General features: G+C 36.4%; 1 protein-coding gene across 2 annotated transcripts in view; it reads right to left on the bottom strand.

Annotated features, from left to right (window-relative positions):
- LOC149796005 (ATP-binding cassette sub-family C member 1-like) overlaps nucleotides 1–15,101 on the bottom strand; it is a 155,144-nt gene that overhangs the window by 123,208 nt on the left and 16,835 nt on the right. For both annotated transcript variants that reach the window (XM_089965927.1, XM_089965926.1), the window contains 2 exons: nucleotides 6,086–6,433; nucleotides 1,141–1,320 (listed from right to left, as the gene is read on the bottom strand). In XM_089965927.1, the coding sequence (XP_089822053.1) occupies nucleotides 1,141–1,320; nucleotides 6,086–6,115 (210 nt within the window). In that variant the 5' untranslated portion in view covers nucleotides 6,116–6,433. The remainder of the gene's footprint in view (nucleotides 1–1,140; nucleotides 1,321–6,085; nucleotides 6,434–15,101) is intronic.

Here is a 15,101-nt window from a genome sequence, read left to right as displayed (position 1 = left end):
AAACTTCTTTGAATGGTTATTGCTTACATTCAAAATCATCCTACGTCCATCATTTCCACCTCAAATACAATATTTGACCGTACTTATTAAAACTGGGTTGTCAGCTGTCTTTGGCACATGCATGTTTTTGCAAAAAGTATTTGTATATAAAAGTTCTGGCATAATACACATGCTATGACATTATATTTCCATAACGGTTATTGTATCCTGAAGATCATTGTCTGGAATGACTCTTTCAAGGTGACAAGCATAGGGATATCACACAAAATACTTTTTTTTAAAAGACAATATTGTCTGTTTGCATAAAAAATAACTGTATTTCTATTTGATAGCAATATGCACAATTAGTTTAACTTCACTCTTCTGTCTTTCAATATAAGCCAGGTATCTTATTTTTATTTTTATTTTTGTGCTATAGGGGCACATAATTTCATATATAATCTATGTATCGTTTTGATTCAGTAAATATCCTAACTGACAATTAAATCTGATTATTATCTTGAATATACGTGATGACTTGTGTTGATAAAGCTTTGTTAGGGACTCAAAATGGCGGTGCAAGGTATGCGCTCGTTGCATTGTAGGTATTTGCATACACAATTGTGACGTCTGTGAAAACAACCATTACTACTCTTGTTCTTACAGTGCATGCAGTAACGGCAGTACTTGTAGTTGTGATTATTATCATTCTTGTTTTCCAGAATATATGAGAAGGAAAATTTTCATGAATGAAAACTGCATCTTACCAATAAGTTGCCATAATTACATAATGTACTCTGAGCAAGGAAAAACACAAATTTGATCAGCAAATCTTAACTTTAGCGGGTGATGCTCTATACATTTCTCTTTTCTTTCAATCCAAGTAAGAAAAGGGGCAATTTTTATCTTTCAGGTTGTTGTTTAAAATCAGAGCCAAATGAGCCTTTACATTAAATCATGTTTAAACTTAGCGAAATAAGGAATACTATGTAAATATATATGTTGTCTTATATTTCCGTAATATTAATTTTGAAAAAATATGATGCTACCATGATCTTGTCTTGACATTATCAAAATGATCACTGGTAGTACAAGGAGATGAAGGTAATCTGTGGTAGAGTCAATTAACACGGAATGGAAATATGGCATGCATATACTTACTGTCTTGGCAAGATTAAGAAGAGTGAGGGGTCCCCGACTGCCCTCAGCCTTGACCTTGAGGTAGTATAGATAGACTGGTAATGTGATCCATAACCAGCCACATGGCAGATAGACTAAAACTGTATTCTGGAAACAGTCTGTAAACTGAGGCCATGAGTTGTTAAACAGAAGTTGATTGTCCTGAAAAAAATATCTTCAGTTAACAAGTAAAATACATGCAGATTTTCTTTACATCAAATAATACTGACTTATAAATAGTCAAAATTATTGGAGAAAAAAATGTATGACAAATATCCTGAACCTAAATTATTTCTAAATATGAATGTTATGGAAGGATTAAACACTGAATAATATATTGGAACCACTCATTTCAGTGGAACATGTCTGAGTGATTCTGTCCCTTATTCCCCAGTAAAATATCCAAAAAGTGGGAGGGGTAGAAGCAAAGATGCTGGTGTGGATTTACAGTGAACAGCGTTTAACACAAATATTTCTAGAGCATTCCTGTAGTTTACATCATACAAATGAAAGAGAACTTACTTCTTAAAATACTGTACAATTTGATTTATTTTATAGTATATGCTTCTACAGATCTCAGAATTTCTGTATTTTTGTAAAGTCTCAAATACTACACAAGTCATATGACTTATATAATAGTCATATTTTATCATTAAATAAATTAATTTTATAACATGGCATCAAGAGTAATAGATCTACAAAACTGTATTCTGCCACTTGCTATTTCCTTGAACTACAGGCTAATTCCGAGTAATAATAATAATAACAATAATGAGGACTTTGTATAGTGCCTAATCTTTAGAAGCTCTAAGCGCTTTACAACATTAGACAACACCTATAAGATAAAAAACATATATAATGATATGATTACAAACACAAACACCATGAAATCAGAAAACATTAAAAAACATGCTGAGAATATTTAAGGTAGGAAACATTATTAGGTCTTTAAGTTTGTTCTTTCAGTCAAAACAAGTGAGTTTTGAGAGCACTCTTGAATGTGATCACTGTGTCTTTGTGCCTAAGTTCAGTGGGCACTTCATTCCACGTTGCTGGGCCCTGGTATGCAAAAGAACGCTGTCCATATGACTTTGTTTTCATAGTGGTAATATTGAGTGTACGATTGTCAGAAGAGGAGCATAAGTATCTTGCTGGTGTGTACACATGGGTGAGGTCGGATAGGTATGTTGGACTAGAGTCCATCAGTGAAACGCAGCACAGAGAACAAATTTTGTGTTTGATTCTGGATCGAATGGATAGCCAGTGTAGAGTAGAGAGCAGCGGGGAGGTGTGCTCTGATCGTGGTACTCTAAGAACGATCCGAGCAGCTGTGTTTTGAAGTTTTTGGAGTAGATACTGAGATGAACCAGACAGATTTGAGTTACAATAGTCCAGTCTTGAAAGTACTAATGAACACACAAGTGATTTAGTGGCATCAACTAAAAGATATTTGCAAATGGAGCTGATGCGTCTCAGCTCAAGATATGCAGCCTTGCATATGTTCATGACATGTTGGTGCAATGTGAGAGTACTGTCCAGAATAACACCTAGGTTTCGTACTGATTGTGTGAATTTAACATTGGTGTTGCTGATATTTATTGTTTGAGGTAAAGGATGTGAATGAGAAAGTCTTTGTGTTGTAATCAGAATGGCCTTAGTTTTATCATCATTCATCTGCAGCTTGTTGCATGTCATTCATGATTTCACATCAGAAATGCACCTCTCTATACATGGATGGTAGCATCAACTTCAGTTGGGTGGCTAGATTTGTATATTTGGATGTCATCAGCGGACAATTGGTGAGACACTGGATGATGATCTATGACACTTGAGAGGGGCTGAGTGTATAGAATGAAGAGAACAGACCCCTGTGGAACATCACAACATAGATCAACTGGGCTGGAGTGTATTCCATTTGCAGACACAATTTGTGTCCTGTTGACCAAGTAGGACTTGAACCACAGTAAGGCTGTATCATGAATGCCAACTACATGCTGGAGATGGTGAAGTAATATATCATGGTCTATTGTGTCAAATGCTGCAGACAAATCAAGGAGGGTGAGGACTGTAATCTTTCCACTGTAATCTTTCCGCTATCCAAAGCAGAGAAAATGTCATTAACTACTTTTAGAAGAGTAGTTTCAGTACTGTGGCAAGGGCTATATGCAGACTGTACATTGCTAAAAAGACTGTTTGAATTCAGATGAGATACAAGCTGGGATAGAACAACCTTTTCTAAGATTTTTGATGTGAATGGGAGATTAGAAACTCTGTAGTTCTTTAAATTGTTATGGTCTAGTGTTGGTTTCTTCAGCAGAGGCTTCACAATGGCAGTTTTGAAAAATGATGGGAATTTCCCGGATGAGAGAGAGGTATTAATAACATCAGTTAGTGAAGGCAATACTGGATCTAAGTACTACTTTACGGCGGTCTCTTTTAGCAGTGCGAAGCTGGTGTCTAACACAGCTATACCATGGAGAACACTTTTGAATTGATACTCTGCACTTGGTAGCTGGGTCATGTTTATCGAGCAATGAACGCAGGCAGTTATCGAGTTGTTCTGCTGTAGGAGGTAAGCAAGTTGTTAGGTTTGCTTGGATGTCATGCAATAGTTTGGTTCTATTTATCATACAGAGGTTTCTCTTAGTAGCAGATAAAGGTGGAGGGTTTGGGGCTGATACGTCAAGATGGCATATAATTCAGAGGTGATCTGATGCAAATTCATGGGATACCAGGGAGGACCGTAGAGTAATATCAGACTGGAGCAACTGCTGTAATTCACAAAGAAAAATCCTCATGTTTTTCACATACAGTATTCCTTTGTTATAATGCTGTATATGGCAGCCATTGAGTATAACATCTTATAGTGTGAAAACCTTATAATGAAGTACATGATACTGTACTCTATCACCATAGCAATATCCATGGAAGCCATACAGTTTACTGCCAGATGGTGATACTACCTTTTAATGAAGTACATAATACAGTACTCCCTCACTATAACACTGTCAATGTGAGTCATAATACAGTACTCCCTCACTATAACACTGTATATGGGAGTCTTAATACAGCATTCCCTCACTATAACACTGTCCATGGGAGTCACTGAGTTTGCAGAATTATAGTGATACCACCTTAGAATGAAGTACATTATACAGGGTACATATAATTATACTACCAATTAATGAAATTGGATCCATGACATTATAGCAGAAGACACGTTATAATAAAGGGCCATATAGTGAGTGAGGGCTGTACTGAATTTTAAGGCCCTGTAAAATAAAAAACCCACATACAGAATCAAGATTCAGGGATCATACCAGCCAACTAGATCTGAGTTTGTATAACATGCATGCCCTTCTTGAAGATAAAACATGTATAAATCAAACAAAATTCACAAATGATCACAAAACATGCCAGGATGGAATTAAATTTTAATTTGGTTATCTACGTATCCATACAAACAGGACTAGCAAATTTAATTTGTCTACCTCAGACTGATTTGTCTTAATCATGTCAACATTGTTCCACCCAAGAAGTCAAAGTACACAAAATTCTGGACTGTATATAACATTGAAAAATTGGTGAACTGGCCTGAAAATCTAATCAGGTCATCTGCTGATGACCATTATAAAGTGAATGTAAGTCATGGCTCACAGTGGGGATTACTAAATCTTGCATACAGTTTGTGTCTTCCTTCTTTGACTGTCAATATAAAATTAGCAAGAAAATATCTGCAAATGTCACCACATGTAATTCAAATTTAGTGCAGTCAACCTTTTGACCTGTCCCTGGAGAGGAAACCAAACCAATACACCAACATTACTTTTTGTAAATGGCTATCCTACATGTATGACCTAGACATTAAATTTTTTAACCCACAAATTTTTCTGCCTTTAACTAAAATTCCCAAATCAAATAAGGAATTATTTTTAAATAGTTTCCAATACTCTGGAACTTTGCTTTTGAATAGTATTCCAGTTGAGATTAGAAATGCCCACTCTATTTCCTTCTTCCAAACCCAATATATCCAGTGGCTTCAGAGATACAGCTAAAATAAATAAATTCCCTTGTATGAGGGCCTCAAGGTAGATTATTTCTTAGCAAATTGGGTTACCCTCTTTAAATAAAGTCATTATTAACTAAGACCAGTTCCACTAGCATTGTTTAATGCTCAGTAGCCTTGACTTTAAATTTATTTTTATCCACCAATCATTATTGTCTTCCTTTTGAATAAGACCAGTCTATAATGTTTAATGTAAAATGGCTTCTGGAAACTTTACTTAATGTACACAAACCAAAATCAGTTTTAGTTCAAGGTACATAGACCTTAGAGCTTTATTACATTATATCAACAGAAAGCTTCAGCTTCCATTTGTAGTTCAACTCTAAACTTTAATGAGAAATAACTGCAGCAATTAACTTGATTTTTCATGTGAAAACTAAAACTATTTTGGGTTCCTGTGACCTTAAACCCTAAATCAATATGTACTATTTCTAAGTCCATTGCATATGGGAAGTTTCATAAGAGATCAGTACTAGGTCCACAAATCAGCCCCCAACTTATGATGATACTGAATGGTAGTTTAGAGGCAGTTGAGGGCCAATTTATTGGCCTAGATCAGTACAAGAAATATGATTTATCACGCAGAAACAAAAATTAGAATTTGGGCTCAAGTGTCCTTGACATTCGGACCTCCATACTAATAAACACCTAATTCCCAAAAGGACAGATGGATGGACTGATGGACAAATGACCATAACTTTAGCCCAAAACCAATCAATCATCACTATGGCCTGCAAACCAGTCAGTCAAGGTAACTAAAACGGTGAAAAGAATAAGTTTGGAGTTTAAATCAAACTTAAAATCGTAAGTATGCATGTATGCAATTTGGTAAATCTATCTGAATTTTGAATTTATACTCACAAGCAATGGAGAAGCACAAAAGTCAACCATTTTCAGGATGATATTTTCTGCTGCCTCTTAAAGTTCTGTATATCTCAGGAACAAAGTCATGTTTGAACGTCCAGCTGATGATGACTCTGATGTCAAACCTACTACAGTTGTCTCTCAGTCAACACCTGTTCCTAGAACACTTTTGTAGTTGTCACATCATGTAACAAACACTGCCACAATTTCTTATCACAGGTAATATACAGAACACAACATGTAATTCTTGGATAATGTATTAAAACCCTGGCTAAACTTGGTCAGGAATGTTTGGTTTAGATCTGTGAAGTTACAGCCATGCATCAAAGAATAGGAGACAAGTGCCTGAAATACAAAGAGTAAAACTATTCAGTAGAAATTTTCAGCATATTAAGGTTGTTCAGAAGACACTAGCCATGACCCTGCATGGTTACGATGACTCTTACTAGCCATGACCCTGCATGGTTACCATGACTCTTACTAGCCATGACCCTGCATGGTTACCTGGTTACCATGATTCTTACTTTATTGTTCAGAAACCTGTAATTATAGAATTATAGAAGAGACCTGGCAAAGGAATAAAATAATTGGGATTGAGTTGCAAATTTGGTTTTCAATGACCAAACTGAAGTGGAATGTTCTTGACTTCTGATTTATAAAATATCTCAAACTCAAATGTCTGAAAGTAAATAGGCCAGATTAAGTAGAATGTTACCTGCAAATGTCTGAAGGCAAATGAGTCAAATAAACTAGAATTCTACCTGCAGATAAACTAGAATTCTACCTGCAAAAGTTTGAAAGTAAATTGGCCAGATAAACTAGAATTCTACCTGCAGATAAACTAGAATTCTACCTGCAAAAGTTTGAAGGTAAATAAGTCAGATTAAGTAGAAATCTACCTGCAAAGGTTTGAAGGATCACTGCCATCTCACCTCTGCGTGGGTTTGAGTGTTGGATTCGGCCAATGTGGGTACGTGAGAAAGCTTGCCAGTAGTTTCTCGTGGGTCGGTGGTTCTTCCCGGGGTTTTCCCGGGTTCTTCATCCACCATTAATACTGTTCGCCATGTATAGCTTATTGTGTGCTGAAAAATGGCATTAAAACCCTACAACAACAACAACTTTAACCACTTTAAATTTTAATGCAAGGGGAAGAACTCTGTGCAACCCCAAACTTGTGCCTCTTATTACAAGTCACTTTACTCAAACAAGAAATCAGGACCTGTATGACAATTTCTTTGAGAAAAAAAATTAATGCTGCTGAAAGTTTATGTTATGAAAAACGTTTCTTTCAAGGTTTCTCTAGCTTTGGTATCTACAACCATATGTGATGGCACATCTGCATCAAGCGTCCAAAACTGAAAGGCCCCGTTAACAAGATGGTTTGCGTCAAACTTGGTCAATTCTGTTTAGCAGTTTATTTTGGGTAAAGTGTTTAAAATGCTTTTCACCTTTTACTAAATGGACTGACATATCTGATTGGCAAACAGCATCATCTACATAAATCATGCTGTCAAAAGCTATGCAAATTCTATTAACTGGTGTTTAAGAACAGTTGTCAAAGTCTTTTTGGTTTTTTTACTTTCATAAATAATCAGTTGTTGACTTAATCACTTTCAACATGTTTCATTCATAAAAGTTTGAGGAGTTATGTTTGTATGAGAAAAGTCATGCATAAGACATTTGAATGGGCTGAATAGAATAAAGGAGAAATACAGCAAAAGACATTTGAATGGTTTGAATATAAGAAAGGAGAAATACAGCTGTTTGCGTGCACTGATGATCGATCCAACATTTGTCTGGTCATTTAGAATAAATTGTTAGTTAAGTTTTTATTTCACTAAAATACATATCAAGTGATACGTATCTACGACCACTGACTCCATGCTGCTCAACGTTGTACGTTTCCAATGAAATATATTTCTTAAAATAGCATAGCATATCACTAATAAAAAATATGTAGGCGGAAACAACAAAAGTCGAATTTTCATGACCAAAAGAAGCGTTTAGGCCAAGCGACATGGGCCAATAGGTTTTGGGCCAATGACTGTAAGCCGCATACACTGGGGTGAATGATGTACACTAACCCCAAATTAAATTCAACTTGCATTTCAAAATGCAACATCTTTCTCAAGATATGTATATAAAATAACAGTGTGAAATTATCAGTTGGCAATAATCAAGCATTTAATCAGCAGCAGGGAGGGCCAACTGACTCTAATTGGTTCACCTGTATTTCGTCAAATTAAGCCTTCCCACAAAAACACAAAAAATCTTTAAAAAAAATGTGCGTATTCAGCGTAAAACAACTTCGTTTACCTTTATCGCCAATGAGTTTTTTTTTCTCTTTGTCACAAAAAGGAAAGTATGCGCGATTGTCGGTGACAATTTGGAGGCATGCCCTCCCGCTGCTATTATCCAAAAATTGTATCTAACCCAACTCGATACCGTGTTCGAGGATCATGTAAATTTATTGTTATAAATCCGTGCGGGGTTGACTGAGCCTGACTAAATAAATTTCTAAACTTATTTATATCCATATTGCCACTGCACCAAGTCTGATGAATATTTCGTAATGTGTGTGTATCAACACCGTTAAACACAGCAAGAATATTACAATTATCTCTGATCACTTTTGGTATTTGGGTGTATCTTTGGGTTACATAAATCACATCTGTGTTTTTGTGCCTGCCTCTGGAAAATATCCTGGCAGGATTTGATTGTTTATCCAACACGACATCATCATACATGACTAAATTATTAATAAATCCATCAATATCATCAATACTTGGTGCTTCATTAATGTCAGTTATAAATTCAACAACATCATCGCCGTTTTCATTTAACGATTTTGCACTTTCATTAAAATCTTTTAACACTTTGTAGCATCGTTGATCGTCTACACTTGGTGCTACCAAATACAACTTATCCCACTTCATCCACTTCATTATTAAATTAAGTAACAACTGTGTCTTACCACTCCCAGATGGTCCAGTTATAATCATACAAACAGAATTTGGTAGCGCTGAGTGATGCTTAACTGGTTCTCATTTCCTTGTTGCAGAAAAGTCAGCGATTTCCATTAAAGTAATATATAAATAAATATCGATTTATATTGTGTGAAATGCAGGGCGTGCACGCCAACAAGTCATCTAACAACCATTACAACAAAAAATAATAGATCTGCGGTTACGGGCAAGTGTGAACGATGCGGTACAAAGAAATTTAAATTTATTTCCCTGACGCCGTCAGGTGGCAAGTCAACACAGTCAGCGCCAAAACCAAAACCAGCACCAAAACCAAAGCCAGCGCCAAAACCAAAGTCAGCACCAAAGTCAGCGCCAAGTAAAAAAAAAACAAAGGAGGTGATATAGCAGCCAAGTTAGGAAAACTTCCAGGAGCTCTGTGGGTGAAATATCCAGGAGAAAAACATCTTCCAGGATATAATTATTGTGGTCCTGGGACCCGACTTGATATCAGACTTGATGACCAAGATCGACCAAAACCCAGAGAAGAACCAATAAATGCTATCAATAAAGCATGTCATGATCATGATGTAGCCTACCGAAGTAAGGACCTGCAGCAGCAACATCTCGAGGATGTGAAATTAATTCACGCGCTAAATTCCATCACTGATAAATCTTTCAAGGAGAGGTTAGCTAGTTGGTTAATAAAATCTGCGATGAAATCTAAGCTTGTATTAGGTGCTGGTAATTAATTATAATGGAGTCGATTTATTATTCCCCAAGAGGATACTGGAGGGGTAGCGCAGCAATTAGTAAACTTGCCAGTGCAGCAAAAGTCACACGTGATACTGCTAAGAATTGGTTATCCAAACAGGCAATATGGCAAATTTATCTACCGCGTCCTAAGAAAATTAATTTTGCACATTTTGATGTTAGTGTTCCTAATGAAGTTCACCAAGCTGATATATTATTTCTACCACATGATACCGTTCGTCGTCAAACATATAAATACGCGTTAACTGTCGTTGATGTTGCAAGTCGATATAAAGAAGCAGAACCATTAACGACTAAAACAGCGTCTGAGGTTTCTTCTGCTTTTGAACGAATTTATCAATGAGGTGGTCTGCGATGGCCACATCTCTTACAAGTTGATCCTGGCAAAGAATGTCAGGGTGTAGTATCATCGCTGATGAAGCAACATAATGTCACCATCAGACAAGGGCATACTGAGATTCATCGTGATCAGGCAATTGCTTAACGATTTAATCAAACACTTGCTGAGCAGTTATTTGGACATCAGTATGTGAAGGAATTCATTCAGGACAAGAGATCACGTGAATGGGTTGCAAGATTACCAAGTGTGATAACTGCATTAAATAATGAAATAACTCGAACAACCAACATGAAACCTATCAATGCAATTGCCCAAAAAAATATACCCGTACGACGTGATTTTTCATCACAACCAATACTGGGCAATGTCACTGTGAGATATTTATATGAACCAGGTGAACTTGAAGGTGGTAAAAAAAAGAGCGACAGATCCTATCTGGAGCATCACCACACACATGATATCTAACATAACTAGATCCACTGGTAGCCCAGCAATCTACAGGCTGGATTCAACTGCTCCTCAACGTGGATTCACACGTGAACAATTACATGTAATTCCCGAAGACACACAATTACTGCCCAGATCACTTAACTAGCACCAAGGGTGCCAGCACCATGACGTCGATTACACTCAAGACATGTCAGCATCACATTTTGTCATGTATGACCGCAACTATTATCTTTTCTATCTGCGGTGAATTGTCTTGGATATATACCCGAATACTGCCACAACATTATACAATTACAGCTCGCACAGTGATTATTCTGCTGTTGCTTCAGTGTCACGATAAATTCAACATCGAGGTCAAATTCTCGATTATTTTTTTTGTCACTCTGTTTGTAACCAGCTAATTTTTTTCTTATTATATCACTGTTGTTTTCATTATTAATTTCATCAGCCATTGACTCTTCCAAGACAATTCTCCGCAGTTGAGATATTCTTCTGACTCTGGACACTGCTAAGTAAACTAAGTTTGACCACTCGATGCAATCATCAACTATCCAAACAACTGTATCAGAGATGGTCAATCCTTGAGATGAATGTATCATCATTGCATATTCTAGCATCCACGGGGATTTATCAGCGCGTAGTGCATCTTCAACAACATTGACATCAACTTTGACAATATCATTTAATACTAAATTCTGTTTTCTTGACTCTGTCAAGGGTCCTAGTATATCAACGTCGATATTCTGTAACTGCGTATCAGCTGGTCTATAACACAATGGCACTGGCAACATTGGAAACTTCTGCCGTTGTAACTGAAACAGCCATTGTTGAAGTGGTCTCTGACTATCTTTCTACTTGCCACTATCAAATCGTTTGGTTTCTACGTTTGCAGAAAGTCGCTCATTGAAGTCTCTGAAATTATTTTACGCATAATTTCACACTGAATTTTATTCGGTTGTAGTCTGATTAATTTCTTGAACTCGTTTAATTCTGCATCAAGAGATCTTTAATCATCAGACACTTCTTCATAATAATCAACAAAATCTTTTAACCACAAATGTGGAGATGGACCAACAAAAGGTGGTTGATGACCGTGATTGCCGCACATAACAACTTAAGTATTTTTTGTTAGCAGCCAATTAAGAACTATTTTTAATATATCTAACGATACAGTGCCTATTTCATCCCAAATAATATTCCGCGGAATATATTTCTCTCCCATTCAATCTGGAGTCCACACACCACTGCTATATTTGAAAAAGCTGTGATAAGTACAAGATTTAACTCCTCGTTGTTTCATCTCCCTGGCGAGTCTGTGTGTTGGTGTTAGCACAATCATATCTAAATTCCAAAATAATTTGATTGCTCACGTTGTCTTACCAGAACCTCCCGGTCCGTTCAAATAAATGGTTTTGTGTCTGGTGATTGGATCATTCACAGATGGCCCCAACGACATTTCTGATAATTCTGATTTGCAATAACTGTCTTTGATAGCAACATCAGCGGATTCACAATAACAATGTAACATTTCCTTTTTTATTCTCCATGAACTCCATGATTCATCATTGCTTGTAAAACGAGCCAGTAATTCTGAATATCTTTTATCGATATAAAATGAATCCATTGCAACTGTAACTGCAGTGTCAGGAAATCGATTTATCACTGATAGCAAATTTATAGAAGCATAAGCCAGCATCGAAGATCTTAGATGTGTGTACTGAGGTGATTCTCCATTAATGTAACTGACAATTTTACCCAACCATGTTCCATCGGACAAGAAAGCATCTTCAGGATTGCAAAGTATATTTTTAGCAGCGGCATCAGCAATTATAAAATCTAATTCAGCATCATCCATAATCAATCGTGAGTGATGCCGTTTATGACGATATGCACCACCTTGAGTAAATTTACCGATTATTCTTCTACCGAGATCTTTTGCTGTTTTTTCACTGTTGCTGAGTTTAATCTAAAGAATATTAGGAGCGTTATTAATAATGACATCAGCAGAAGTATTTGGACATTCTCGTGCATATTCTTCAATAACTTCATCGAGACTGCTATGCTCAGGTGCTGGTAACCAAACCGAAGTCTGCGGCCGATATGTTATGATCACTTCACTGTCTGTCAACAATATCAGTATTCGGCTGTCAAGTATATATCGTAATAACACTATTGGTACCCAACGTTTCTCTGAGAAGTGTCTACCAAACCAAATATAACAGCACGGATGAAGATTTTCAGCGAATTCAAACAATGTCACACGAGCAAATCTGGTCAGCTCAAAATCGGGTAATGGACCATTAATAGCAACTCTGGCCATCTCATGACAAGGATGACCAAATCTTTTAAAATATTCAGCACACTCGCCCATCCCAAGAAAACTTCCCGGATAGCACGCAACCATGTCAACGGAAATAATATCCTTGTGGTCATATTTGGTATTCCACAAACTGCCGTGTCCATATTCGATACAACTTAACTGAACATCTTCAAGGAACTCCGCGCGTGTTGGTCTACACGAATTTCTCTTTCTGGCGGCATGGGCAGCAACTGATGGAACTGTAAAACAATTGGTTAATAACTGCTCAGTGTTTTCTGAGTATTTCTCTGCGAGTTTTTTCATTTCCTCGTGAAGAGATTCTTTATGATATAATTCACCGATAGGTCTTACAAATTGATGATACTCACCTTCTTTGGAACTTTTAAATAACCACACTGACACTGGGTCGTTTTTACTTATCTGACTGATAACATCAAACATTCAACTGCTGGAAAATTCAGAGAACGAGTAATATTTCACAACACGATTTCGTGGAAATATTGTTACTGCGTTAGTCCAAGCATGAGCTCCCATTGACTTATTCGCTGATTCATATAATACCTCTCCGGTTAATGTTTTTATGGTTATTGGAAACTTCAATTTACTTGATAACTCAGCGACATCGTTTACTGACGCTCCTGTATCCTTAACCAAATCAGCCCATTTGTTTATTTTTTCATGTCGCAGATCGGTTAAACCGTTTCCACGTTTTGCATTTTTGAAATGTTCCATTACTCGCTCAGCTACACAATTTAGTCTTGACTTTGTCAAGGATGAAAATCTCATTGGGGCAAGTTTATCGATGTTGGTTTTTTTTATCAGATAAATTCCATAAATGATGCGGTGGCACCTTAGGAGTTTACAGATGTAAATAGTGTTATGTATATATCTGTCCTTATATGTATTCCTCTGAACCCGCTAGCATATCATTTGGTAAGCTAGAGGTTCAACATGGGGAATGTTTCGTCTTTCGCAAACACACCCTCTGGGCCTATAGACTGTTGTTTGACAGGTTAGGGGTCACATGGGGGTTGTGTTTCCGCTCCTGAGTTTGGTAGCCTATCATTTGATAAGCTAGAGACTCAAAGGAGATGTGTCATCGCTGGTGTACAATTTTTTTTTCTTTTAAATATATAATATTTTTATATATATATGAATTACGAAAATATCAATGATGTGATTGTTGCTATTAAAAAATTAGAAGAGCGCGGATTTAATATATCTGATGAACTAAATCCTGAAAAAATCATGTCTGATTTTGAATCACTACATGAAGCTAAATGCGCAGGGCGTTATATTTTGCCTGCTCAGTACAGATTTATAAAGAGTATCCAGATGAATTTATATAAATCGCTGGTTACAGTAGAAGAAGCACAAATAAATTAATTTGTTTCGTTGTCTCATGCAATTGAAAAGATTAGGTTGGAATTAGCCCAAGAATATGAAACAAGGAAGGTGATAAATACTCGTGTAAGACAACTAAAAAATTGTATGTCCCTTGACAAAGTCAAGGAAGTAAATACCTAGAAATGAAATCGAAAGTAAAAAAAAAAGTGATACAGATAATTATTTTTTTTTACTTCCTTGATTTTATCAAGGTGATAAAAATCAAGGTGACTTTGTCAATCTGATAATCTTTCCCTTAGTCGATCGGATTTAATGCAAGAGTGCGCATAATTGAGAATTTGATCTCGGTCACATACAACTGAAATAATATCCTTGCGTCTGAGACTATCTAACTGTTCTGTGTTAGTAAGAAATCTTCGTCTCCGTATTCGTCAATAATAAATTTAACGTTAATTTCTTCTTGGGTAAATGCAGCCTTAACTGCTTGCTCGAGCGCTTGTTTGTCATACACGAAAACCTTTATGTGGTGGTACATATTTAAGATCTAAAGATCTAAGATCTAAATATACGTACATATTCTAAAATTTGACGCATACTGCAATGCGCGATCACAATATGGTCTTTTTTTAGTCTTTTTAGTTGCGTATCAGTTAATATAAAATCGTCAGTGCCGTATTCATCAACAATTATTTTTTCCGGGGTAACTTTTCCGGTTTTGACAGCTTCATCAAGAAGTTCTTTGTTATGTATGAAACATTTTACGCGGTGGTACATTATATATTAATTGGGAAGTCTTTGACTTCTTGGATTTAAATCGTT

This window comes from Sinohyriopsis cumingii, chromosome 7 (assembly GCF_028554795.1).
Source record: "Sinohyriopsis cumingii isolate HCF-2022 chromosome 7, ASM2855479v2, whole genome shotgun sequence".
NCBI lineage: Eukaryota > Metazoa > Mollusca > Bivalvia > Unionida > Unionidae > Sinohyriopsis > Sinohyriopsis cumingii.
This window is presented reverse-complemented; position numbering and strand designations above follow the sequence as displayed.